Here is a 24,592-nt window from a genome sequence, read left to right as displayed (position 1 = left end):
TTGAAAATGTTCCTCTGCTTTTTGAAAGTGCCACCGACCTTATAAAATATTCTATATCAATTTTGCGGCAACGATACAGCAAAAACTAAGATTTAGAATTTCCTACGATTAGGAATTGTTACTTTGCTGTCAATATTTTTGAATGAACAAAACAAGTTATTTTTTTATAAAATTTATATTACAGTCTGGTTTCAAGCTTGAGGCTATGCAGTTTGTCACAAAAGTGTACAGTTAGTTTTTCATTTGGACAGTTTTGTTTTTCTTTCGAATCTGTTAATAATTGAATGAATTTCGTTGTTTTTTACACAAAGCTGCATTTTCGCTTATTTTTGGGAAGGAATCTTGTGCTTTTCTTTTTGTTAGTTAGTCGGAGTTTTTTGTTAAAGTGAGGGGGACCGTCAAAAATATCGGTTTTTGTCGTTTTCGAGAATTGTTAAAAATTTACTTTTTTGAAAAAAACTATTTTTAGATTTTTTATTTCGCAAGTTTTTCGATTCTTGAATTTATTCAGAGTCAAAAATTAAGGAAAAACTTTAAGGTTCAGAGCGACCAATCAAAATGCTTTATTAAGCAAATTGACCAATTATATGACAGAAAATTTTGTCGCTCTTTTCGACCGAAATTTTGTTGATGAGTCATCTATGATTTTTTTTTGATTTTTTGAAAACCGAATATTTTAAAAATAAATTAATAAAACAAGGCAAAATTGTGAAAATTGGAAGTTAAAATGGAAAGGAGTGAGAAAAATGTTCGAGGAAAAAGGGGGTTTACAAAGGCACTTCTCGGTCGGTTTCGCACTGGGAAATGTCGGTCGTCGAGTAGAAGGAGTCTTTTTGGGAGGCCAGGTCGGCGAGATTCTTGCGTCGATGGCGCGCGTTCGACAGCGCGATGCCTGAAAAGGGTCAGTTTGGTAAATCACAACAACGCTAATTTGAAGGGCTGAGACATCGAAAAATGTCAACCGGAATGTTGTTATGCTTTCGATCGCGAATTCTAGCAGTGCTTTCGAATCGTTATTCAGGTCAAAATGGGGACAGAAACAATCAAAAAAGTCGAAAAAAAATAATTTAAGACATACTTTTAGTGATGGATTCAGTTTCGTCCACGGAAGCAGATGAGTATCCTGTGCCGCGAGATTCGGTGTCGGACGTGTAGCAAGTCGAAGCAGCTTCAATTGCAAATAGTTTGAAACACTCATCTTTCAGAATGAACTTACCGAGTGAAGTGCCGTCTGATTGGTCGAAAGTGCTGTCCAATGCAGAGCTCGAAAAGACGCTCTCTTGCGCCACACTCGGGCACGTGTCCTTCAGCATCGACATGATGTCGTCCAAAATATTCATCGAGCCAATTTTCGACTCGATATCCGCGAAAATGTCCTCGCTGCTGGTCGATTTTCGCATCGGACTGGCGGCTCGAGCGCGCTCTGGAATTTCGCGAACGACTGAGAGTTTCGCGTCGCGGGAAAGATGACGTTGAGATTTTTCGCGCTTGAGGATTTCCGCGGTTGTGCAGACGATTCGTTGGGACTCGTCTATCGTGAAACATTCGTCTCTAGAATTTGGTTTTAGACAAGAAGCAAAGACTTTTGACAGTTTTCTAGAAGTTTTCTCAAAAAATCAAAAAGCCGCATGCGGCTTCGAACAAAAGGATATTTTAGCCGCAGAAAACGCGGCTGAATGTGTTTTGCATACTCGAAGCCGCAAGCGGCTTCTCGATTTTTAGCAATTTTTGTTGAAATCAAGGAAGAAAACCAAGATTCTAGTCAAAAATTCACATGTTGGTCAAACAAGAATGCTCTAGAAACAGAATAGTAGCAGCAAGATAAGCCCACTTTAATTAAATTTCTTGAACTTTTCTGATAATCTCATCCGGATCGCTGAGGCGTCAGGCGGATTTTTAGCCGCGCTCGGAGGAGCAAAAGATGGCGAGTTTCGGATTTAATGATTTTGTTGAAAAGTAAGAAATTGCTGATAAGTAACTATTACAGTTTTTTTCGCGATAAAAGTCGAGATGAACTTTTTCAGCCGAACTCTCAAAATCGAGAAGCCGCTTGCGGCTTCGAGCCGAAAAATGGAAGAAGGAAAAAAAATTGAAATCGCTTCCTAAGGCGGCTTTTTTCGCCTCGAAAAAAAAATTAAAATTGCGGCTCGTTTTTTTATCATGAAAAAAGCCGCTTGCGGCTTCCCGTAAAAATATTTATCATTTTTTTTCGATCAATTTTTTGAGCCGCGCGCGGCCCTGATTTTTACCTTTCTTTGTCGACTCCAGCTGTATGAGTGTAGTCAATCGGTTTGCTGATTGCCAATTTGTTCGCCTTGATCTTCTTCGTTTTCGTTTTCAAGTTAATCGGCGCGATGTTCCACTTTTTGCTCTTTTCCCTCAAATTTTCGGTCGACTTCGACCATCTTGAAAGCAGCGACATTCTATTGTTTCTTTCGATTTCGGATTGAGTTTTCTGAGTTTCTTCTTTTTCGTGAAGTTTTCCGCTTTCCGCTTATCTTCTTTCTTCTGTCACGTGAGTAATAGTCAGTCAGCTGTCTAAACAAAAAGTTCAGCAAAAATTCAGCAACGGGCGGGTTTTTTTTTCTAGCGCTCGAAACTGCGTGAAATCAAAAATTCAAAATAATTCGTAACGTTGAAATTGGGAACGTTACGCGTCAAAATATTTTGGCGTTTGTTCAAAAATTCTTTCAGAGAAAAGTTTGAAATCGGATTATGTCAGAAGTTGGGGGTTGGAATTTCAGAGCGTAATTGCGATCCGAGGGGGTTGAAGGTAAAAATAACAGACTTTTTTAATGAACGGCTCAATCAAATTTAAAGGCTTCAACACTCGGCTCGAAAACCTTAATAAGGGCCAAAAAATATTTTCTAAAAAGCCGACTAGCGGCTTTCTTAGTAAAGAAGCCGCAAAGCGGCTTGGCGAAAATATTGAGTAAAATCCAAAAATCAATTTCGCGACGCCCCTCTGTTTAAAAAAGCCGCTTGCGGCTCTGATGAGAAATTAAAGAATAGCCGCACTTTCTGCGGCTTCTCCTTATTTCTGACTCAAAGCCGCAAGCGGCTTTTTTTAAAGGCTTTTTATTCAGAAAAAGCCTCAAGAAAAATGCTTCTTTTGCGAAGCCGCTTTGTTAAAAAAAAGCCGCTTGCGGCTTTGATCAAAAATAAAAAGAAAAGCTGCATTTTCCGCGTCTTCTTTTTATTTTTGACTCAAAGCCTCAAGCGGCTTATTGATGGACTTTTTTATTCTCGAAAAGGCTCAAAAAAAAAATTGCTACAGTAATGAATAAAAAACACGATAAAAATTCGTTGAAAAAGGAAGAGCTCCAATCTTTTTGGGCTGGAAAGTGCGACCTCAAAAATTCGTATTGGCGCTGAGATAATCTGCCTTTGTGGGAAGATAATCCCGCAAAGCTCAATTCGCAAATGACCAGTCGCCCGCACCTACTTTCCAAATTTCATGTTCAGAAAGCCCATTTTTCTAGTTTTCTCGCGCAATTTTGAGAAATGGAGTTTTTTTTCTTGAGAACCGAAAAACATGTTCTTGTTATTGCGATTTTGAAATTCTCAAATTTTTGAAAAATTTTCAAAAAAAAAAAATTTTTTTTCATCTTATTTTTTGAAATTTTTCTTGAAAAAATACTTTCGGGTATCAAATATTTTCCAAAAAAATTTTACTTACTTAAGGGTATCTCTCCAAAAAGTCAAAAAAAAAACTGAAAATTGATGTTGAACTTTCCGCGGAACTACAACGAATGAAAAAAAAAAGAATCAAAAACATTTTCAAAGATCGATTTTTTTTTTCGCGCTGCGAAAAATAAACAACATCAAAATTTAAAAATTTTTACAATCATGATCTAAATCGAGAAGAAAAGGAAAGGTAAGACGGGTTGTTTTTCCAGCTGCAAAATATTTTTGACGGAGATTTGATAAAGCTTTTCTATTTATGTAACTTTGGCATTTTATCAGTTTTTCGGAGGGTGCGTCCGGAGCGTAACCTTTTGGGAAACGGCTCGACCGGTTCGAATCAGATCTCCATCTCAAAATTGTATCCCGATCAGTGATATTTCAGCGATTTTATGCTATCGATACTACCGGATAGAGCCGCTAAGGGCACATGATACTGTTTTTCATCGATAATAATATCATTTTTCAAGAAAAAAATCGCGATTTTCTAGCAGTTTTTCCTCTGAATTTCGGCTCGTCAACCAATCAAAAACCTGACTCAGGGTCATAAAAATAATTTTCATGAAAAGCCGCAATTTTATGCTGACCATGTTAGAATTTTTAAAATTGATGTTTTCATCAAAAAATAATAACAGTCATTTTGACTCGAAAAAGATGAGGAACTACTGTAGGAAAAGAAAGTAGAGGGAGTCGTCTTGAACTTTTGGCACACGTTCGGGAGCAGCTGGGGTGCGTTAGACGCGTTTTTTTTCGCCTGAGTCGACAGGTGAATATTCACTTTCTGAAACGTGCCCGGGACCATACTTAACTCAGATTTGACAACGGGTTGAATATTTGAAACCTTATCGTTTTCTCCTCCGCCTCTTTTTTATTTTTTTTGCATATCAATTGAGACTTATGCTTTTGTAAAATTTCTGTACGATAATAAACAAGAGCAAGAATATTGAAAAATTTTATTATTTTTTTAACTAAAAATTTTTATTAATTAAAGTTCTTTATTTAATTTTTATTGCGTAAAATAACATAAAAATCGGGAAGAAAAAGGCTTTCTCTAGAAAAAAGTCTGAAAGCCGCTTCAGGGAAACAACTTTCTTTTTTAGCCAGAAAAATTGAATTAAATTATATTTCAATTAAATTTTCTGTTTGCAAAGAAACAAATTAAACACTCTTTGTTCCTTGTTTTGCCAAAAATATCCTGCCTCGGGTTTTCTTATTCTGCAGAATCTGGATACTCTGGGCGCACTTTGCTTCGCTTTCTTATCGCTATTTGTACACCCTTTGCCGTATTTGGTATCTAAGCTTAAAACATGATACTCAAGTAGCAGCGATCTGCAAAAACGTGAGACATTTCTTTTTTCTTACAAGTAGATATGTATAGACTTTCTTGTAAGTTAGATTTGGCTCAAAACTTGTACTTGAGTTGGCAGACAAATGCAAATGATTCGGTTATGATTTCAGCTTTGTTTCTCGAAAGACAACTCTAGAATAATTTAAAACGGTCGAAAAGCCGCTTGCGGCTTCGAGCAAAAAAACGTTATAGCCGCACATTGCGCGGCTAATACATCTACGGCTCGAAACCGCAAGCGGCTTTTATATATTCTCTCGATATTTGAGGGAAAATAATCTTTTATTAATTAAAATTTCTAATTAATAAAATCATTGAAATTTTAAAATTTTGAGAAATAGATCTCCCAAATTATAAAAGTTCGAAAAAGATATTTCTTCTGTAAAAAATTCTGTACAAAAGTTCGCCTCAGTTAAACCCTAAAACACGAATCAAAAAAGTGATTTGACAAAGTTGCCTCTTGGGCGGTTTTCGTCAAGTGTTCAGAAGCACGGGTCCAGGAAGCGAGCTCCTGGGAGCGCGCATTTAGAGAGCCCGGCCAACTGTCCCCCTAAAAGGAGAATTGAGTGCTTCCAGTTGTTGAGGGGCTCTCTCTTTTCTCCCATTTGTAAAAATGTTTAGTGCTGAAGTTCGCGAGTTGGCAAAATAGTAAACGCCACAAGTTGAAAGATGACGTTTGCGGAGACAACAAACGGTCAGAGGTGTTTGACATTAAAAATATTCTAGAGCAAAGAGACAAAGACGCGTAAGATCAATTCCATTAGAAGTTGGGTGCAATTTGATTGCGAAAAAAGAAACATCGGAAAACTTGCTTTTCAAGCTGACTTCTGAATTTCAGTAAGCTGGAATGAAGAGCCGCGAAGCGGCTTTTTTAAAAACTTAGCCGCGAAGTGGCTTCGCGAAAATTTTCGAATACATTTTAATTTTTATATTCCGAAGCGGCTTCGCGGCTTCGTCTTTCAAAAAGCCGCTACGCGGCTTTTGATTGAAATTCTTCAAAACCTTCAAAAAAAGACTAAACATTCTATTCGCTCGTAAGAGCTCTTTAATTTCACGAAAAGATGATTTAATTTCACAAACATATCAACCCGACCCTGCCGCTCGAGTGGCGCTACATCAAACGGTTAGTCGAACTCGATCTGGGCCTGGACGCCAACCGGAGCTCCCGCGGCGCTTATCGGCTTAGCCGAAACTCGACCCAACTCTCGCCAAAAAGACAGATTTAAAACCGTCACAAACAAACACATACTCAAATCGAATTCGCGCCAAGAATTTGCTAAAAAAACGAGAAGTCGCTTGCGGCTTCTAGAAAAAAAAAACAATGAAAAAGCCGCGCTTCGCGCGGCTAAAATTGTTTTCTGACTCGAAGCCGCAAGCGGCTTCTCGATAAATTTTTTTTCGTATTTTTTCCAGAAGCGGAGAAAAACCCACGTATGCTGGAATTTACGTTTCCTAGGTCGTGTCACTAACGGTCGGGGAAAATTGGCACATAGCTTACGTAGCCGCAAGAAGTAAAGCGAGGGGCCAATGTCCGACGACCGGTTGCAGGAAGTCTTAAGCAGGATCATTAGCCGCCAGTGGTTGGCGTAGATAACAATCGAACTCTCTTTTTTTCTTGCTCAATTTTTCTGTTCAGTCTACCATATTCATGGTCCATGAATTAAGGACCCCTCTGTCAAATACAAAGATTTTTTCAAACAGTCATTTCGGAGTGATACCCTTAAGTATTTTTGAAATTTTTTCGCTTCCCATATAGCCCGATAGTTGTTCTAGGGCAAGGATGTGTTAGCACGCTCGGTCAATTCTTAAGGGTGTCTCTACAATAGAATAAAGTTTAAAAGTTTTTCTTGGAAAAAAATTTGAAGGAAGATGAAAAAAATGACTCGAGCGTCATTTCAAATGAGCTGTTTTCTAAAAGCGATTTTCAGCGGTGAAAACGCGCCTCGAGTCCTCCATCAAATGTCTTTGGAGAGGGAAATTTAACGCGCCATAATCGCCAAGCTAATTCTAAACTTTGCGCTTACCATGCTGTCACCAATTTGACTTCGCCTCTAAAGTCGACTCGTCAATATCTGAGCGCTTATCGCCGTTTTCTTGTCAAGCTGAAATTTTATCAGGTGTTCTCTTTCGCGTTTCGGTACTGTTTTGTCGGCAACAGGAAGAAGTTAAAGCAAAGTTCAACCTTCTATTTTTGACTTTTTACAGTAGTTTCTCAAACCAACGAATTCTTTTTTATCTAAAAAGAAAAGTAAGACAATATTGAATTAAACGAATTATGATTGGCGGTAAAATAGAAAACAGCGCCCCCATTATGATTTTTCTCGATTCTGATTGGATCAAAAAACAGGATTTCTTGAAAAAAGAGATAATTCGACAAAAAATGCAATATTCTTGGCAAAAATATTCACATAAAAATTTTGACGATTCTGATTGGCTTTGAATGAAACAGCGCCATCTTTGCCTTTCTTTTATTTATGATTGGTTCATCGAAAAATTTATCAAGAATGATTTTAAAGAATTTTTAAGAAAGAATGTTTAAGGGGTCCTTCAGGTTAAAAATTCCCCTGCCCAAAAAATAACGGGATGAAAATTCAGTTGTAAAATCCAAAAGTGACAGTCGAATTATCCGCTTTTCGCTTCTTTGAGCGTGGGTGTCACTCCAAGTCTGTCCGAATTGAATTCACGAGAAGAACGCCCGCAGATGTCTTATAAAGCCATTCAATCTGCATTTTCCCACTAGCCGCCCGTTCCCAAATCAGCTCGGTTTTTCTTTCTCTCCTTTTTTCGATCCGCTCGGTGAATTTTATCTTCAAACGTGACTTGAAACAAAATAAATAAAATATCATCAAAATTCTCAAATAACCAGCTCTAGAATCGGCTCAAGAAATCGAGAAGCCGCTTGCAGCCTCGAGTCAAAAGAAATTTAAAGCCGCGCTTTGCGCGGCTTTTTTCATCTTTAGACTCAAAGCCGCAAGCGGCTTCTCGATTTCTAGAGCCGATTCTAGAGCTCCTCATTTGAGAATTTTGATGATGTTTTGAACATTTTTTTTCGACTCAAAAAATTAAAAAAATCATCAAATTTTTAAATTCAAAAATTCTTCTCCTTCTTTCGAATTCCGGAAAAAGACGAATTTCTTTCCTCCGAAAAATATCTCAAGTCAAAACAGCGATGTTCAAAAAAATTTTCCACGGCGCTGGGTTTTGACAACAAGCTTTGTTGGACCAGCAAGGTTCCGTTTCGATGCAGGGATATTCAATTAGTCAGAAATTGTTTTTGGGAGAATAGTAATATATTTACCCTTTTCGGGAAAATGAAAGATGAAGTGTGTTTTGAGACGCCGAACTCAACCATGTCATAAATATTTTGACATTCTAGCGCGCTAACTTGCAGCTCTACTTCTAAATCGAGCCCTGCATACGCGGCATGTTGATTTTTAAGCGGACATCAATAAGCGGGAAAAATTGTCTGACCTCGTTTTTTGCAAGAAGAAAATCCTGAGTCAGGGTTTGAAAGAAGTAGAATCAGGAACCATAATCGCGCTATTTATTTCAAGTTTTACCAATTTCTTATTCTTGAAAATGTGATAGAAAATTTAAACTGTAAACCACAAATATAGCAGCAGTAGATTTTAAATGACAATTATTAGTTGGATTTCTGATCAAAATCTAAAAATAAAAAGAAGATGGAATTTGTATTTTAGAATCGTTCTGGAAGTTTTGTCTGAAAACTTCTAGCGTAACTTCTTTGGTTGACCTCTGAAGAGATAACCGCTCACGTTTTTCTTTTATCAGTATTGGATAACCCTCCTGTCAGTACTTCAACACTGTACTGCTTCTCTAAGCGATTTCTTATCGCTTACTGATAATGATTTTTTGGACTATAAGAATTCCAATTGAATCCTTTCTGCTCAAAAGTTCCTTGAAAAGATGCATATTCAGCATAAAAAAGAGGAGAAGCTGCTTGTCAAGATAAGTGGTAGCTATGTCCTTAACGTTTTTAAGTTCGCTCTCGCTTTCGCTTTCTCTCCGGAGAGGCTTTCAACTTCGACAGCTCTAGACGTACCGAGGTTTGCTTAGAAAACAGAAAATCAATCAGCTCGCCCGACCGGCGGAGATGTAATTTTCAATCAGGAACTGAGCAGTCTCCTTGTTTTAAAAACTTGACTTGTAAAATCGAGAAGCCGCTTGCGGCTTCGAGTGAAAAATATGAGAAAGCCGCGAAGCGGCTTTTTTATAATTGAAATCGCTAAAAAGCGGCACGAATTTTTCGTAAAATAAAAAATTAGATTATTCTTCCTTCAATTTAAAATTCTTCCAGTAGTAGGGGTCCTCCGGGCAAAAAAGCCGCTACGCGGCTTTTAATCACATTTTTTTCTCAAAATAAAGCCGACCCAAATGAAGCGGCTTCGATTTTTTTCAAGAAAACTGTTTTTTTTTTGGAAAATTACTTAAGGAGGTACAGTTAGGTGTGGCCATATCCCTTGAGAGGAAGAGAGTCAATAACTTGCTGCCTTCCTCAACTGCGGCGGATTATGCAAGTGACTTGTTTGCTAGGCAAGGATTAGAAAACACGCTAGAAATACCGAAGTACTTCTATACTCAATTCAGCGATGTTGAACTTAAGTTTTTTAGAATTTTCAAAATTTTTTTTAAGAAATTTCAAAATTCAAATTTGAAAATTGAATCCAATTCGCGCGAATTCGAAAAGCACTAACAAGATTTGCTCTTGAAGAGAGCCGAGTGCGTGAGTTCTAGAAAATGTTTATGTTAAGGAAGGGTACGGGCAATCTATTCGATATCAGGCGCGAGCTTATCCCCAATGACGGATGATCCGTCGGACCGGGAGGCTTCGCTGCACTACTTTTTCCAGAAAATAATCGAAATCTTTTCTTTACTCACTATCGCGGTTTCGGAGTAAGAGCAGGGTTCAAGTGGCAGATAGAAGAAAATAAGGAGAAGGAGGATGATTATTCAACGAGCGGAAAATTTAAGCGTTCTTTCAGGTTTCATCAAAAAAATTTTTAGGGTTATCAAAAAAAAAAGGAAAAAAAACCAGAATTATGGCTAGGGTTCCCCTTAATAAGGGGAGATGTTAGGAACAGACATGGAAATCCCGACGAATTTCGCTTTTAAAATTTCAGCCAATCAGAAGCCTGAATTCGGCTTACTGGCCCATCAGAAGCCTAGTAGCCGCCCACGCAAAATTTATCCAAATTTCTGTCGGTTTTTGGCGTCACCCCCTTAATAATTCACGCTGACATCTTATTTTGTTAGATAAAATAAGGGTATCATTATGCAGCATAGTCTATGCTTATTTTTTGAAAAAAAAAATAATTTTTGATGGCATCCCTATTATTTGCGATTCCTGGAGCTGTTTTTTTTTTGTTTGCTTTTTTTGCAGCCCTGTTCGAAATAAAAAATTGTAGCTTTGAGCTTAGCCAGCTCAATTTCCAAAATCCTGAACCGCAAAAAAATCTAGCAAAAAGAAGAGTTTATTGTTGGAAAGGCGTCACCCATTTTATTATGCGCTTGGAAGCCGTTTTCGCGTAGCTTTAGAACTTTATCTTTTATCGCAAATTTTCGCCAAATAAAATTTCCTCGCACAAGCTACTAAGACAGAAAAGATAAGACGGGGCAATTTTGAAATGTTCCTTAGAAGGTACTTGTAATAGGTTAGGGGTTATGGTGAAACTTTAAAAGGCCGGATATGTTTTGGGAGATTAGCATTATCGCTTATCTTTTTGTATTTTATTTTAATCTAGCGAAGATAATAATCGGATTCGCCACATTTTGGAGGAAGGTGGATATGTTTTGCGCATATCCCTTTATATTTGACTATTTTTTATGATTTTGAGGGCTAAGAAAGGGGTAAAATTAAGGGTTAGAGGGAGACTAAGGGTTGGGTACGGGTTAAGCAAATCAGATGGAAGTATGGTTTGTAACAGCCAATCACAGCCTAGCAAAAAATCGCTCTCACCTATTCCCCTTTTCGAAGGGGTTAGGGTCCGACAAAAAATTTCGAAAAATTTTGCGTTAGGGCTACTCGGCTTCTGATTGGTCGAATAGCCGAATTTCATTTGTTGAAAATTTCCACGCAAAATTCGTCGAAATTTTTTTGTTGGCTCCTGACACCACCCCATTTTCGCCTTATTTTTTTATAAAATTATATACAGTCAGGGCTTGCAATTTCACTGTTTTTTTATATCGGGATTTTTGCCGAAACCCGTGTAATTGCAAGCCTCAAAATCTAAAGGCAAAATTGCAATTTTTAAGAAATTTTGGGGTCTTTTTCCTTCAAAAAAGGTAATTTGCTTGCTTTAATTTTATCCTGCGGTTATTTTTGGGCTCTAGAAGAAATTATATTCTTTACATATTCATAGGGGAAATCACTAATAATTGAGCTTTTTTTCTAGCTTAGTAGGGTGGGACTATAATACAGTTTTAGAATCCCCAGAAGCTGGGGATCATTTTGACTATTGATAGTCGGGGGTGATCTCGTACCCTGAGGGCATTTAGATACCTCCGAAGGGGGAGGTATCTGGAACCGACAAAAAAATTTCGACAAATTTTGCGTGGAAATTTTCAACCAATCAGAAGCCTGGATTCGGCTTAGCGGCCAATCAGCAGCCGAGTAGCCGCCTCCGCAAAATTTGTCGAAATTTTTTTGTCGGTTCCAGACACCATCCCCTCCGAAGTCCCAAAATCTGGTACGAGATCACCCCCGACTATCAATAGTCAAAATGATCCCCAGCTTCTGGGGATTCTAAAACTGTATTATAGTCCCACCCTACTAAGCTAGAAAAAAAGCTCAATTATTAGTGATTTCCCCTACATATTCAATAATTAGTTCATCTGCGTTGATAAATATTAAAATGCCCTTTTGTGAAAATGCAAAAATTTTTGGGATTTCCGCCAATAACCGTGTAATTGCAAGGCCAGAAATTGCAAGCCCTGACCGTAATAAAATTCAGAAAATTATTGTCAAAAATATAAATGAATTTAAAGTTTTTAAAAATAGTTGCCGAATAAAATCAGTTTCATTTTTCTACAATAATCCTTAGGTATAAACCCTAAACTGGCTGTCTTTTTTCGAAACAAACAGAGTTTTCCGATCCCCAAATTGCTCTATAATTTGATTTCATTCAGTGCTTGTGATGTTATTTTTGGTGCTGGTCGTTTCATTATGAAAGGTTCAAAGAACGTTTATCCTTATCAAAAACAATCTGCGGTAAGTTTAGAGCCTCGAAAAAGCCTCCATTCTCTATTGCATCATCTGCATATATCGGTAAGGCGAAAAGATCTGATAACCAACGGGTGTTTTTATCGCTCTTTCTTATCGCCGTAGATGCGTCCCGCTCCAAGAAAACGACAACCAAGAAAAAAACGAAAAACAACTCGTCGATTCCAGCAGTTCAACCAAAAACGAAAAGATCTGGTAAAAAATGCGCTTTCCAACAAAAAAATGCAATAAATAAAAGCCGCGCGCGGCTTTTGAAATTGCTCTTTTTGAAAGAAAGTTTTTTGGACTCAAAAAACTCTAAACAAGAAAAGCCGCGCGCGGCTTTTGGTTAAATATTTTTTCCAAAAGCCGCGAGCGGCTTTTCTTTCGACTTTTTCGCTCGAGCCGCAAGCGGCTCTCGATTTAATAAAAAAAACCGCGTTTTTTTTTAAGCTTTTTTCAGGACCACGATTCGTGAAAAAGCGTCAGCTCTCTCTCGTCTCCGATCTGGCGCAAGTTCGAATGTGGCGAAATCAGAGCTGCTCAGCTTGAAAACAGACGCCTCCTCCTCCCAGTAAACGTGTTCTACAGCGCTACGTACCACTTTCTAGCGCGGCGCTCTCTCTTATCGAGGGTTAAGGTGACAGGAACAAGATAGGCACGGAAGTGGCAGTATCAGCCCCCGCCGCAGATAAAATTCTGCAGATCGAAAATCGCTACTGTTAAAACTCGCGAAATTGGAACAACTTACAGGGAGCTACAATTGAAGATTTTGTTGATTTTAATTTCAAGATGAAAAAAATGATCATAAATTATTTAAAAAAAAAACAATTTTATTTAAAATTCATTTTTTTTATATTTATTGAACAAAAAAAAGGATAAAAAAATTGAAAAAAATTTAAAAAATTATAAAAATTCAAAATATTAAAAAAAATTGGAAAAAAATTAATTAAAAAACGTTTAAAATAGTCTCAAAATAAATCCGGCGCCAGTAGACTATAAAAAAAAACCCGATGTCGCAACGAAAAAATCACTAGAAAAGCGCTTGACAGTTGAACACAGTTGAGATGACGTCTGCCAGTCTCCAAACTTCTCATTCGGAGTACGAGTCGAAGGGTCACCTGACAGATATCCGCGTAAGTCAGAATAACAAAAACCCAAAACCATGACTCGAATAAGCTGCATTTCACTGAGTTTTATTCATGCTTCTGAGTTGGCCAGGATTTTTCGAAATTCATTATCATGAAAAAAAAATCGAAAAAAAAAACTGAATTCGAAAAAAGCCGCGCGCGGCTTTCGACTCGAGTGCTTTTGATAAAAAAATGACCTAGAAAGAAAAAAAGCGCGGCTTTCTCTCGAAAAATATCCTCATTTTTTCCCGCGCGAGCCGCACGCGGCTTTCGACTTGTCTCCGTTAGCCGCGCTTTTGATTCAATTTTCAGCCCGCTTCCGACCGAAGAAGCGACTCAGCAGATTCACACAACCAAAACGACGTGGATTCAGTCTGACCCTTTTCTTCCTCTTTTTTTCGCAATAAAAATCCCCTCTGCCCAAATTTCTTTTTTGATTGAGCGACTGTTCAACATTTCCGAAATGCTCGAATGACTGGTTATTACGCATCGCGGCGGATATCGCAATTCTAGCGCGGGAGCGGGGGGAGAGCGCGTTTCCTCGTATTTCCAGAAACAGTATTTTGGGCTCATCCCCGCCCGCTGTGTTTTTCAAATGAGGAGCGGTTCAAATTGTAGCTAAGGGGATCGAGCGCTGGATCCAACTGAGACGACAAATTTGGCTCAGCGAGTTTAGGGTGACCGATATTTTTACAGCCGCGGAAGTTCTGATTGAAGAAGAACATTTTGAAGCTTAAAAATAACGGTTTCAACCTGCGTAAAAAACCTGAGTCAGGGTCTGAATAATCTTTCAGAGGATCGTTCAAACCCTGACTCAGAAAAATGAGATTTTAACCTGAGTCAGGGTCTGAAAAATCTTTCGATCGAAGATTCTTGAATCCCTGACTCAGGTCTCAAATCTCATTTTTCTCCGAAGATTTCGTCAAAAATGAACTTTGAAAAGATCATTTCAATGAACTGAAAGCACCTGCGCCCATGGGTTAAATGTGTTAATTGTGGAGAGGCCCTTTCTTGTCAAAATTAACCTTTTTTCAAATATATAAAGCTGTTTATTAGCATGTTCCTTATTTTATTTAAAAAGAAAAACCACCCGAAAAACTGGAAGAAGAAAGAAGAAAAATTAATTCAATTATTTGAATATTTGAGAACATTTTTTGATCAGCAAAAACCTCCACTTACTTAGTAGTAAAAACATGTAACTTGTAAGATGTCTTCCAATAAGGTCTCAATTAATGATTATGAACATCTGTCTATTACAATAAATTTAATGACTAGGGCAATTATGATAATAATAACGAATGGTATCAACTATTATCATGAGTCAAGAATATACTTATTTAACTGCAAAATATAAGAAGAATTGTATCATTTTTTTAATCTTTAATTTGAGTCGCGACAAAACGCGCCAGCTCATCGCAAACTTGGCAATTGTCTTTTTATTTACATAACGTTCGTAATCGCCTCAAATTAGCGGTAACAATGGACGATTCAACTTTCTCATAATTATGAAAATTGCTTCCCAAATTACCATGGGAATGCTTGGCCTCTTTATTTTATCGCTTCCGCGGTTTTTTTGCTTCTTTTCAGACTTCTTTTTTTAAGGGTGTCAACATCGATTTCGCCAAATAATTTGAGCATAGGAGAAAAAAGCCGCGTGCGGCTTTGAAGAATAATGGACAGAAAAGCCGCAGGCGGCTTTTTCCTTGCCCAAAAATGCCCTAGAATTTTGGAGTCTAGTAAAATCTAGAATTTGATTTTTCGACTCGAAAATTTCTAAGCTTGAGAATTTGATTTCGAAAAAAAATAAGCTGCGGCTAGCAAGAATGTTTTCTGTGGAGTGAAGAATGCGGCTAAGCACGAGCTGTGGATTGAATATTGTCTTCGATTTTGCGAATTAGAGCCTGGCCTTGTTATTCACATTCCGTTCTCTGAAGAAGCACGTGCATGAAGGCGGCGGCGTTTGCGTTCACCTCAGCAATTCTAGCATTGCGGAAGACTGATTATCTCCAAAAACACGCGCCCTACGTGGTGAAAACAAGGCCGCGCTACTTTTTTTTTATCAAAAGTAAGTGTTGCTTTTTTGCTTATCGAAAAAGTCGTATCCACTGGGTTTGTTGGAGCTCTGGCAAATCAGATAATTTTACAGAAAGAAATTTCTTGAGAAAGTAATAATCTGAGTCAGGGAAGCGAAAGTAAAAAAGAACGAGAAAAAAGCGGCTGAAATTGAAAGCCGCGCAGCGGCTTTTCTATTAACGGAGCCGCGTAGCGGCTTCTCCAAAACTTACTTCGACATTCGTAATAAATTCTGCCGAAGCCGCTACGCGGCTTCCTTAATTAAATAAGCCGCTGCGCGGCTTTCAATCTCAGAATTTTTCGCCAATAATTCGCCAGAATTTGCTCCGAAATTCGAAGTAAGTTTTGGCGAAGCCGCTACGCGGCTTCGTTAATAGAAAAGCCGCTGCGCGGCTTTCGATTTCAGCCGCTTTTTCCTTCTTTTTTTTTTATTTTCGGCTAAAATGTAGAGTCTTCTGAAAAAAAAGTGCGAAAAAAATTGATTGATTGGTTTTCAACTGTCATAAAGAGCCACCTTTTTTATCTTTCTAAAAAGTGCAGGGCAGAGAGAAAAAAATGACAGATGGTCCCTGCCGAGTGGCAAATTTATCACTGTCCGTTTTGGCGTCTTCTGATTTTGGAGAATAGAGGTCAGGGTGTAGCCAAAGAAATAGGCGGCCAGCGAAATCGCGAAATCGCGAAATGGCCACTTGGGGCTTTTCGGGGCTTTGGCCGGGGCTTAGAAAAAGGATGGACAGGGGAGAAGTCACGTGGGCATAATTGGAGATTCGGGACTCGAAATTGGGGATTTTAAAATGATGAGTTTTTGGATTCGTGGAAAAATTGCCTTGGAGGTCGATCCTGCTTTTCTGAATCTCTATTGAAAAAATTGCTTTTGACAGTTTTTTTAAAAGAAAAAAAAATGGCATCCGATACTTGACGGGGTTGGGGGTTAGTAGTGATGTTAGTGAGCTCCTTTGTTCAAGTGTCAATGGATCAATTGGGAATTGATCAAGTGACCATTTACAAGGATAAACATGAAAAAAGGGTCAATAAAGATGGAAAATTAATATAAATTAAGGGTGTCAATAATGATACAATAAGGGTCTCCTTGATGATCCGACCAATTAATATCGTTCTTCTGAAAATCGTTGTTGACACCCTTATTTGAAGAAAAATTAGTCATTTTTGTCAAAAAGAATTAGGGAGAGACGCCCTTAAAATTGTCCCTGCCATTCTAAAGATCGGACAAAAACGGTCATTGTATAATCAGCCGACTTTAATCGTAGTGTCTGAATCATGCTGTGGCTTTTGGATTTTCGGTAAGCGGCGCGGGATTATACAAGACTTTACCAAACTTTCCCAAAACGTGTTTAACATAAATTCTGTCATGTTTCAGTCAAAAATTTCAAAAAAATTAAAAGTGATAAATTTTTTCTCCGAATTTCAATATTTATCAATTTTAAGCCTACGGGGTAAATTTACTTTTTTTTTGAACAAACAATTTTGAAAACTGTTTTTGACTCGAAAAACCGTCATTTTTTGTGAAATTTTGAAGAATTTCAAGCAAAAAAAGCCCAAATTTTGGAAAAAATGGTAATTTTTGATCCATTTTTCAGCTTTTTTAGAAATTTAAGGGTATCGCTCTCTTATGGAAATATTTCAATCGACCCAGAATTTCTTGTTTTGTCTCAAGAACGAGTTTCAGACAAAGAGAAATGAGCGAAAAAGAAACACATGCGCCAAATAAACTGTCAAAAGTTTTTGGACGAGCCGTCCAAAAGAGAAAAACTAAACATTTTCAAAACAAGAAAGCGAAATTACGGGCGAAGCGAAAATACTTCTAACATCAAATACTGCGGTCGGGAGAAATGCCCAGAGTGCTCATTGAAATAAACGAAGGGGCTACGGAACACTTTAGAATGCGCCTTTTTTCTGAGTTATAAGGAGGAGGAGAGGCTAAAGAATTGGTAAATGGCATCAATTATTACTGATTTACAGTAAATAATCATAAAAGTTTATCTCGATCAAACATAAATTAAGGGTCTCAACAATGTTTTGAAGCTTTCTGAATGTTAGAAAAATAAGGGTGTACCCTGCAAAAACTCATGAAACATAAGTAAATTTTCACTTGGAATTGAATGAGTTTTTGTAGGCGAGACCCTAATTTTGTTTCTTAAAAAGCTGCAAAACAGAGTTGACACCCTTAATTTTTGAAAACAGGAAGACCCTAGATTTTTCAGTCAAGCGAATTTCAGCAATTCTTTTGTTAGACGGTCTCTCTCTTTGATACGAAGAATTCCCGTTTCTCCGGATCGGATCCCCTTAATTCTTGTGTCAACAATTGAACACTTTGCTATTTTAAATATTCGATCGGAAATCCCTTCCGAGGAATATTGTTTCAAACACGTGGGGTGGCGGCCAATTTATTTTGAGCAGGAAATCCACTCTGAATCGCTCTAAGGGTAGGGCCCCCTCTCTTTGTAATCCCATTCTTACAGAAAGCGATTCAAATAGAGTCACACGTTTTCGCGAATGTGGGATTACTTTGTTTTTGCTGAGAGTGTTTCTTAATCAAAATTGTTGTCATTTGAAACAAGGGACTCGAAAAATAATGATCTCCTTTTTTACCGGCTCTCTCTCCTTTTTTCCTTTTACACGACCTTAATTGACACTAGAAAAAGATGGAAGAAAATTCAATTTTATACTTTTTACCCTTTACCAATCGCTTTTTTTAAGAACTTGTAAATCAATTATGTTTTTGACACCCTTAATTGACAATAAAATTAAAGGTCAAATTTTACAATTGCGTTTTTATCCCGTAAAAAATGCTTAAGAGAAAAAATTCTTAAGAAAAAGTTGATCTTTTGATAAATTGAATTATGGAAGAGACACCCTTAATTCTCAAAAAGATTTTTTACAGAGCGCCCCATAAAATCAAGATTTCACCAATTTTTCTTCTCCAGCCCCCAAAAAGGGATGAAAAAGGTTTGATCTTTCCCAGCGCCAGAAAAAGACCAACCCGCTCTAGAAAAAATAAAACAAGTTAGATTTAACCTCTCTCTAATCCGCCAAACGTGAAATTCTATTTCACACCATATTCCCGTTCCCTCCAATTTGCGCCAATAAATCTTCGCACTTTGATAATTTTTCCCAGGTTTTTCAAGTTCATCGCTTTTTCCAACCTTTTTTGACCTTTTTTCACGGGAAAAAATCGATTTTGACCTTTTCAAATTAACCGAAAATGTTCAAAATCGATCGTTCGGCTCAAAAAACGGCTCGAAAATAGCTTCAACCCTTTTTGGCCGTGCAAAATACTTGACGCAGTTTTATCAGAAAACAAGGATGACCAGTAAAAGGTGCGAAAAGCAGCCATATTCTTCGCCGAATTCCCTGATGATCCGTCCGTTTATTCCGCTAACTCCCTAAGAGCTCAATTTTCACGCCCATAATGCGAAATTAATTCGCTCAACGTGTTCACATAATTTTTTTCTCGAAGAAAATTGAAATTTCACAATTTTTTTTCATCAAAAAAAAGTCTCTTTTCCCTTCAAAATTCTTCTCATTTTTCCGCAAAAACCGTCTTAGCCCTAGAGGGTTAAATTCTTAACCTGCTCTTTTAAATTTCGTGAACTGGCTTTTCGAAGAGAGTCAAGTCAATTTTCATCTTGAATTTCACGTTTTGGCAAAATCGAGGAGCAATTAAAAGATCATCTCGCAAAATTGAGGTTTCAATAATCAATAAACTTGATAAATCAAGGATCCATAAATGCATTAGCTTTTGACTTATGCATATTTTTGATCAATAAATTTGCATTTTTATCGGTCTCTGTGAACCTGAGTCAGGACTCGAGAGACCCTGATTCAGGATTCGGCAAGCCTTGATTCAGGATTCTACAGACCCTGACTCAGGATTTTTCAGACCCTGACTCAGGACTCTCCAGGCCCTGAGTCAGAATTCTATAGCCTATAGACTATAGGCCCTTACTCAGGATTCTACTGACCCTGGCTCAGGATTCCACAGGTCCTGACTCAGGATGCTGCAGGCCCTGACTCAGGATTCCACAGGTCCTGACTCAGGATGCTGCAGGCCCTGACTCAGGATTCTACAGGTCCTGACTCAGGATGCTGCAGGCCCTGACTCAGGATGCTGCAGGCCCTGACTCAGGATTCTACAGGTCCTGACTCAGGATGCTGCAGGCCCTGACTCAGGATGCTGCAGGCCCTGACTCAGGATTCTACAGGTCCTGACTCAGGATGCTGCAGGCCCTGACTCAGGATGCTGCAGGCCCTGACTCAGGATTCTACAGGTCCTGACTCAGGATGCTGCAGGCCCTGACTCAGGATGCTGCAGGCCCTGACTCAGGATTCTACAGGTCCTGACTCAGGATGCTGCAGGCCCTGACTCAGGAAGCTGCAGGCCATGACTCAGGATTCTGCAAGCCCTGACTCAGGATGCTGTAAGCCCTGACTCAGGATATCCACACAGGTTTCCGAGCTCAGGGCAAGTCTGAACGCCTTTTGAAGAGTAAAAAAGATTGAAAAAAGGGATGAAATTAATTTCTGATGAGTGAAACTCTCAACAATGCGGGCAGGGAAGCAGCTCAAAATATTCCAAACAAAGTTGCTGCGCGAATTAATTTGCGCTCTGGAGACGTTCCGCAAATTTTAAAATTCCCGAAAGAGACACTTTTCCGAATTCGCGAATTACGTCAGTCGACACCGCCCGGGATTGTTTTTTGATTAAATTTTCAAGTTTTTTGGATTTTAAGGGAGGGGACCTGTTAGCTGTACTTATCTTTGTAAAGCTTCGAGTAAATTAAGGGCGTAACCCCCAATTAGCTTTTTGGCAGCTAAAAAATGTATTAGAGAAAATTTTATTGAATAAATATTTCCGAGACGCCCTTAAGATTTTTCTTAGAAAATTAAGGGTGGCCCTCATTGAAGTTAAAAATTAGGGAGTTTGTTATTTTGTTCGTCAGAAATATATTTCGCACCTCAAGCGAAAATGAGCGCTAGAACTGTGGCGTTAGGACACAATAAACGATTAAGGAGGTGACTCTTGTTATGAGATTTGGATTTGTTCAGATCACACAAGTGACGAGTTGTTAAAGCTGAAACTGAGCTGGCCAAAAAAAATCAACATACCATTTCTACTCAAAATTTGACCAATCAAGGGGAAGGCCTTAATTGAATATGGTTTTAAAGGGACCCCGTGCGTTATTCTAGATTTTTGATATCTCAAAATTTAAAATTTTTTTCGGGCCAATGAGAAATCGAAGAAAAATCGTAGGTTTATAAGAAAATTTTCCGAAATTTTGGATCAAAAAGATTCATTACCTTATTTTATCAAATTTTCGTTTCTTCAAAAATTTCCTTCTTTTTCTTCAAAAATCACTTTCCACAGCAAATCTCTTTTTTTCTATGGTTTCCTCTTGTTTTCTCAAAAACGGACTAAAAATAGATAAAAGGTTTTAACTTGCTGATGATGGTAAAATTTTTTGTCGAGCAGCTCCAGCGCTTGTTGAGTAGAGTTGGTGCTCTTTGGTGGAAACAAAATGAGAGAAAAGCTCTCGAGCGCCACCGCCAAACACAAACTCGCAAGAAAAGTCAGATGGAGAGTGAGACAAGCGAAAACCTTGCACCTACAATCGTACTCGTAAAGGTGGCGAGATGCTTATTCATGGGTTTTAGAGGGATAATCGACTAATGAATAAGGGTTGAATCAGTCGTTAATTTTCAGCTGAAAGAATCCAAATAATGCTGCCAAAAAGGGTGCCTAATCAAGACTGGGCTTCACAACCTGTGTAGAAAACCTGAATCAGGGTTCTAACCACATTATCAGTCGAAGCATGTAGATCCGCCTCTTCTGCGACATTCGGCGCTATTCAGCGACATTCAGCGACATTGGGCGACATTCAAGGACATTGGGCGACATTACGCGCTATTCAACATTATTCAGCGACATTCAGCGACATTCAACGACATTCAGCGACATTCAGCGACATTCAGCGACATTCAGCGACATTCGGCGACATTCGGCGTTATTCAATATTATTCAGCGACATTCAGCGACATTCAGCGACATTGGGCGACATTCAGTGTCATTTGGCGACATAACCACTGTCGGCCGAATCTACAGTTAAACCTCTACCAAACTGACATTTCGCAATCTGTCCAAAAATCTTGTTTATTTCCGTAAAGAAACCGTTTCGGAAACAACTCCAGCTAAAGAGACGCTTTCTCCCTTTCGCCATGTTTCGAAAAGTATATCTGCGTTTATTTTGACGCGCTAAAAGAATTGGAGCAGAACGTGCTCGCCAGGCCAAGGTGTACTGATTGCGTTTCGTAATCGAATCATTCTTTAGATAGCAGTTTTTTTTTCTCACTGGGCGCGAGGATCAAAGATTCGCGCAGAAATTTAATAACTTGAATTCATATAAAAGCACAAATCTAATCAAATCTGCAATTTCTTTTACTTTTTGGGAAACTCCCTTTTTGCTTTTGGCTAAAGTAAAGGTAAGGATAAGGGTTAGGGTTAGGGTTAGGGTTAGGGGATTTTGTTAAGTGGGTAGCGTCAGTAGCCGACAAATATATCGACAGATTTTGCGTGGGCAGTTCCTTGGCTCCTTATTGGCCGGAACGCCAAATCCAGGCTTCTGATTGGTTTAAAATTTCCATGCAAAATTTGTCGAAATTTCCTGATGCTAACCCCCTAAATCTAAATCCTCAACCCTAACCCAAAGCCGAATCCTAACTCAAACCCTAACCCTTACCCTAACCCTTACCCCAACCTTTACTTTAGTGACAACAAAAATAATAATCCACAAAAATCAGCTATCATCTTTGCCTCCCCCCTTTTTTGGAGTCATTTTGAAAAAGGCTGAACTTGGATTTAGTACAACCACAGATAATGATTCACGAGGTTGAGGAGTCACAGCTGTGGCCGCTTAAGAAGCTCTAGTTTCAAAATCATTATTAGGTGTCTCTCCCGGCTGAGCTGTCCCTTATTCAGAAACGGCGGAACAGAAAACCACGAATTGAATTCCAGACAATCTATAATCGCCTCCTGTTTTTGCCAAGGAGGGCAATTTAAAAAAGAGAGAAAAGAAATTTTCTGTGCATAAAATAAACGCGCTGCAATTTTGCACCGGATTTACAATTCTTAATTCAATTTGATTCCCGCAATACCGTAAAAAGAAGATAAGCCTAAAATAAAACGCGGGCGAAGAAAAAATACGGAAACGAACTTTCTCAGAAGATGATGAAGAGCAATCTTAGAGAGTCGTAAATCCGAATGACGGGGGAGTTAATTAGACCAAAAAGCTTCTGCGCGCGACTGATGCAATTTAACCCCAGTTTTATTGCTTTTCTAAATGCTCGTATTTTTTTCGCTCAATTACAGTTTTTCTCGTTATTAATGATGATGACGATTGGAGAGCTTTTTTTAGTTTCCTGCACGTACGTTATGAAAAAGATCCTGCTAATGTGCGTGCCGTCGAGGAGAAGGAAATAATTTGTGGGAAATAAATCCGAAGCTCGAAAGATTAAAACCTCTTAATTGGCACCAACAGCAGATGGGCGCAGCAGCATATTCTGTACTCCAGTTAGTCCAGTTTTTTTCTTACTTTTTCGCAAGTGACATTTTTTCTCACGTGATTTTTGAGATCAAAATTATTATGTCAATAACTTAAGGGCCCCCTGTCAGCTTTTTTCGAAAAATAAGATTTCGGAATTATAAAATTTTGACCCCGGAAATGGATTGTACGGGTCAAAAACGATTTTGAGGCCTCGTTCTTTGGGGTCTATCTCGACTCCTTTACCCCCAAAATTGCATTTGAGAATTGGACTTTTCGAGAAAAAGCGACGAATTTGCCCTAGTTTTGGCAAAAATTTGGATTATTCTTGGTCAAAAATTCCTCTTACTAAGTTTTTGAAGCATGCCTAACCTGAGGACGAATTAAAAACCAAAAATATGGTGTCTTAAAAAATTTCTATTTTTCGACAGAAAAAGCTGACGGGGGTTGATGAAAAAGAGCAAGAAATCAGTTTATTTTCTGACTAAAGAAATGTTTCAACAAATGTTAAATTTGAGCATCAAAAATTCCAAAAACCGTATGTCTCGGAGGAGGGATCGGAACAACCGGTGTTTTGGTATGTTTTTCCCGTTGAGGTTAAACTCTGCTTGTCTGAGTTTCTCATATCGTCAACTTTCTTTGATGATGAAAAGCACATTTCCCAAACAAGACGACCAAAAAGACGTCGATTTCTTTCGCGCTCTGTAAATTTTGATGATAGAGCTCGTCTTGTATATCGCAGATGACACGTGTGCGCGTGATGGATTCGATTTCGCCTGGGAAAGGCGAGATTCAGCTCTACAATTTTCTCAACTTAGAAACCAGTCTCTGACCAAACATAACTTGGGCAGCTATTTTCACGTCGTTATGTTACCTGACAAAATCCCAGCATTGATTTCAGCTTGACAAGGGTCGAATTGACGGAGGTTTCGTAATCTAGCTAGCGGATTTGCTCGTTTTTTTCCTTTAGTAATTCGGCTGCTGGTAGCTTAGATATGCTTTTGAGCAATTCTGATAAAGAAATTTACATCGATCTTAATCGTCTGAGGTGAAACAATACTTTTTGAATTTAAAATAATATCAACAAAAAATGCTCAAAAGAGAACGAAGCGAAATCATAGGATCAATAATTATGGTATTTCTGTTCATTATATTCAAAAAGTTTTGAAAAGGACATAAACCTTTGTATTGTCACGACCCAGAGCTGCCAGAATTTTCAAAATTTCCTTCTTCAATAATCTCTTCTGATTGTCAAAAACTTTCGCCTTTATCAACTCGACTTTCTCGAACTTCGAGTCAAACACCATCTCATACTCGTAATCGTAGTAAAGATCTTCTTTTCATTAAATCAGTCCGTAAAATTGTCGGTCAGCAGCGATTGTTGAGCCCAGATTCCTTATTTTTTCTCTAGAAAAGAAGCGTCGACAATGTTTGATTCTTTCTTGAAATTCTTGATTCAAACACCGTCAACGAAGATAATGAGCTTCGCCAGAGAAAAGAATTTTCAAAAGGAGAAAACAAGGAAGAATTTATTGAAAATGAAATTGGCGATGAAACCGATGAACAGCTTCATAAAATCTCAGTT

General features: G+C 38.3%; 1 protein-coding gene across 3 annotated transcripts; it reads right to left on the bottom strand.

Annotated features, from left to right (window-relative positions):
- Window positions 1-164: 164 nt before the first annotated feature.
- On the bottom strand, window positions 165-20,934 carry LOC145700693 (uncharacterized). Of its 3 annotated transcripts, XM_081778018.1 has the most exons (7): window positions 20,771-20,934; window positions 7,171-7,265; window positions 7,054-7,131; window positions 2,250-2,538; window positions 1,217-1,551; window positions 1,079-1,168; window positions 165-892 (listed from the first exon to the last, which is right to left on the bottom strand). In XM_081778018.1, exons 4-7 carry the CDS (start codon window positions 2,420-2,422, stop codon window positions 768-770), a joined length of 723 nt encoding a protein of 240 aa, XP_081634144.1. In that variant the 5' UTR covers window positions 2,423-2,538; window positions 7,054-7,131; window positions 7,171-7,265; window positions 20,771-20,934; the 3' UTR covers window positions 165-767. The 3 variants fall into 3 exon arrangements, with proteins under 3 accessions (XP_081634144.1, XP_081634145.1, XP_081634142.1); XM_081778019.1 differs by lacking the exons at window positions 7,054-7,131; window positions 7,171-7,265; XM_081778016.1 differs by lacking the exons at window positions 7,054-7,131; window positions 7,171-7,265; window positions 20,771-20,934 and adding an exon at window positions 3,680-3,784.
- Between the last annotated feature and the right edge of the window lie 3,658 nt (window positions 20,935-24,592).

Source organism: Oikopleura dioica, chromosome 2, assembly GCF_907165135.1.
Source record: "Oikopleura dioica chromosome 2, OKI2018_I68_1.0, whole genome shotgun sequence".
Taxonomy (NCBI): Eukaryota; Metazoa; Chordata; class Appendicularia; order Copelata; family Oikopleuridae; genus Oikopleura; species Oikopleura dioica.
Note: the sequence above shows the minus strand (reverse complement) of the source record. Positions and strands in the feature narration are given on the sequence as shown.

Bases quoted from the DNA above. Each gene is read 5' to 3' on its own strand.
- LOC145700693 (XM_081778018.1), bottom strand. From the start codon at position 2,422: ATGTCGCTGCTTTCAAGATGGTCGAAGTCGACCGAAAATTTGAGGGAA. The intron at 1,169-1,216 runs GTAAGTTCATTC...TTGCAATTGAAG, and splicing joins ATCAGACGGCACTTCACTCG to CTGCTTCGACTTGCTACACG. The intron at 893-1,078 runs GTATGTCTTAAA...GACCCTTTTCAG, and splicing joins AACTGAATCCATCACTAAAA to GCATCGCGCTGTCGAACGCG.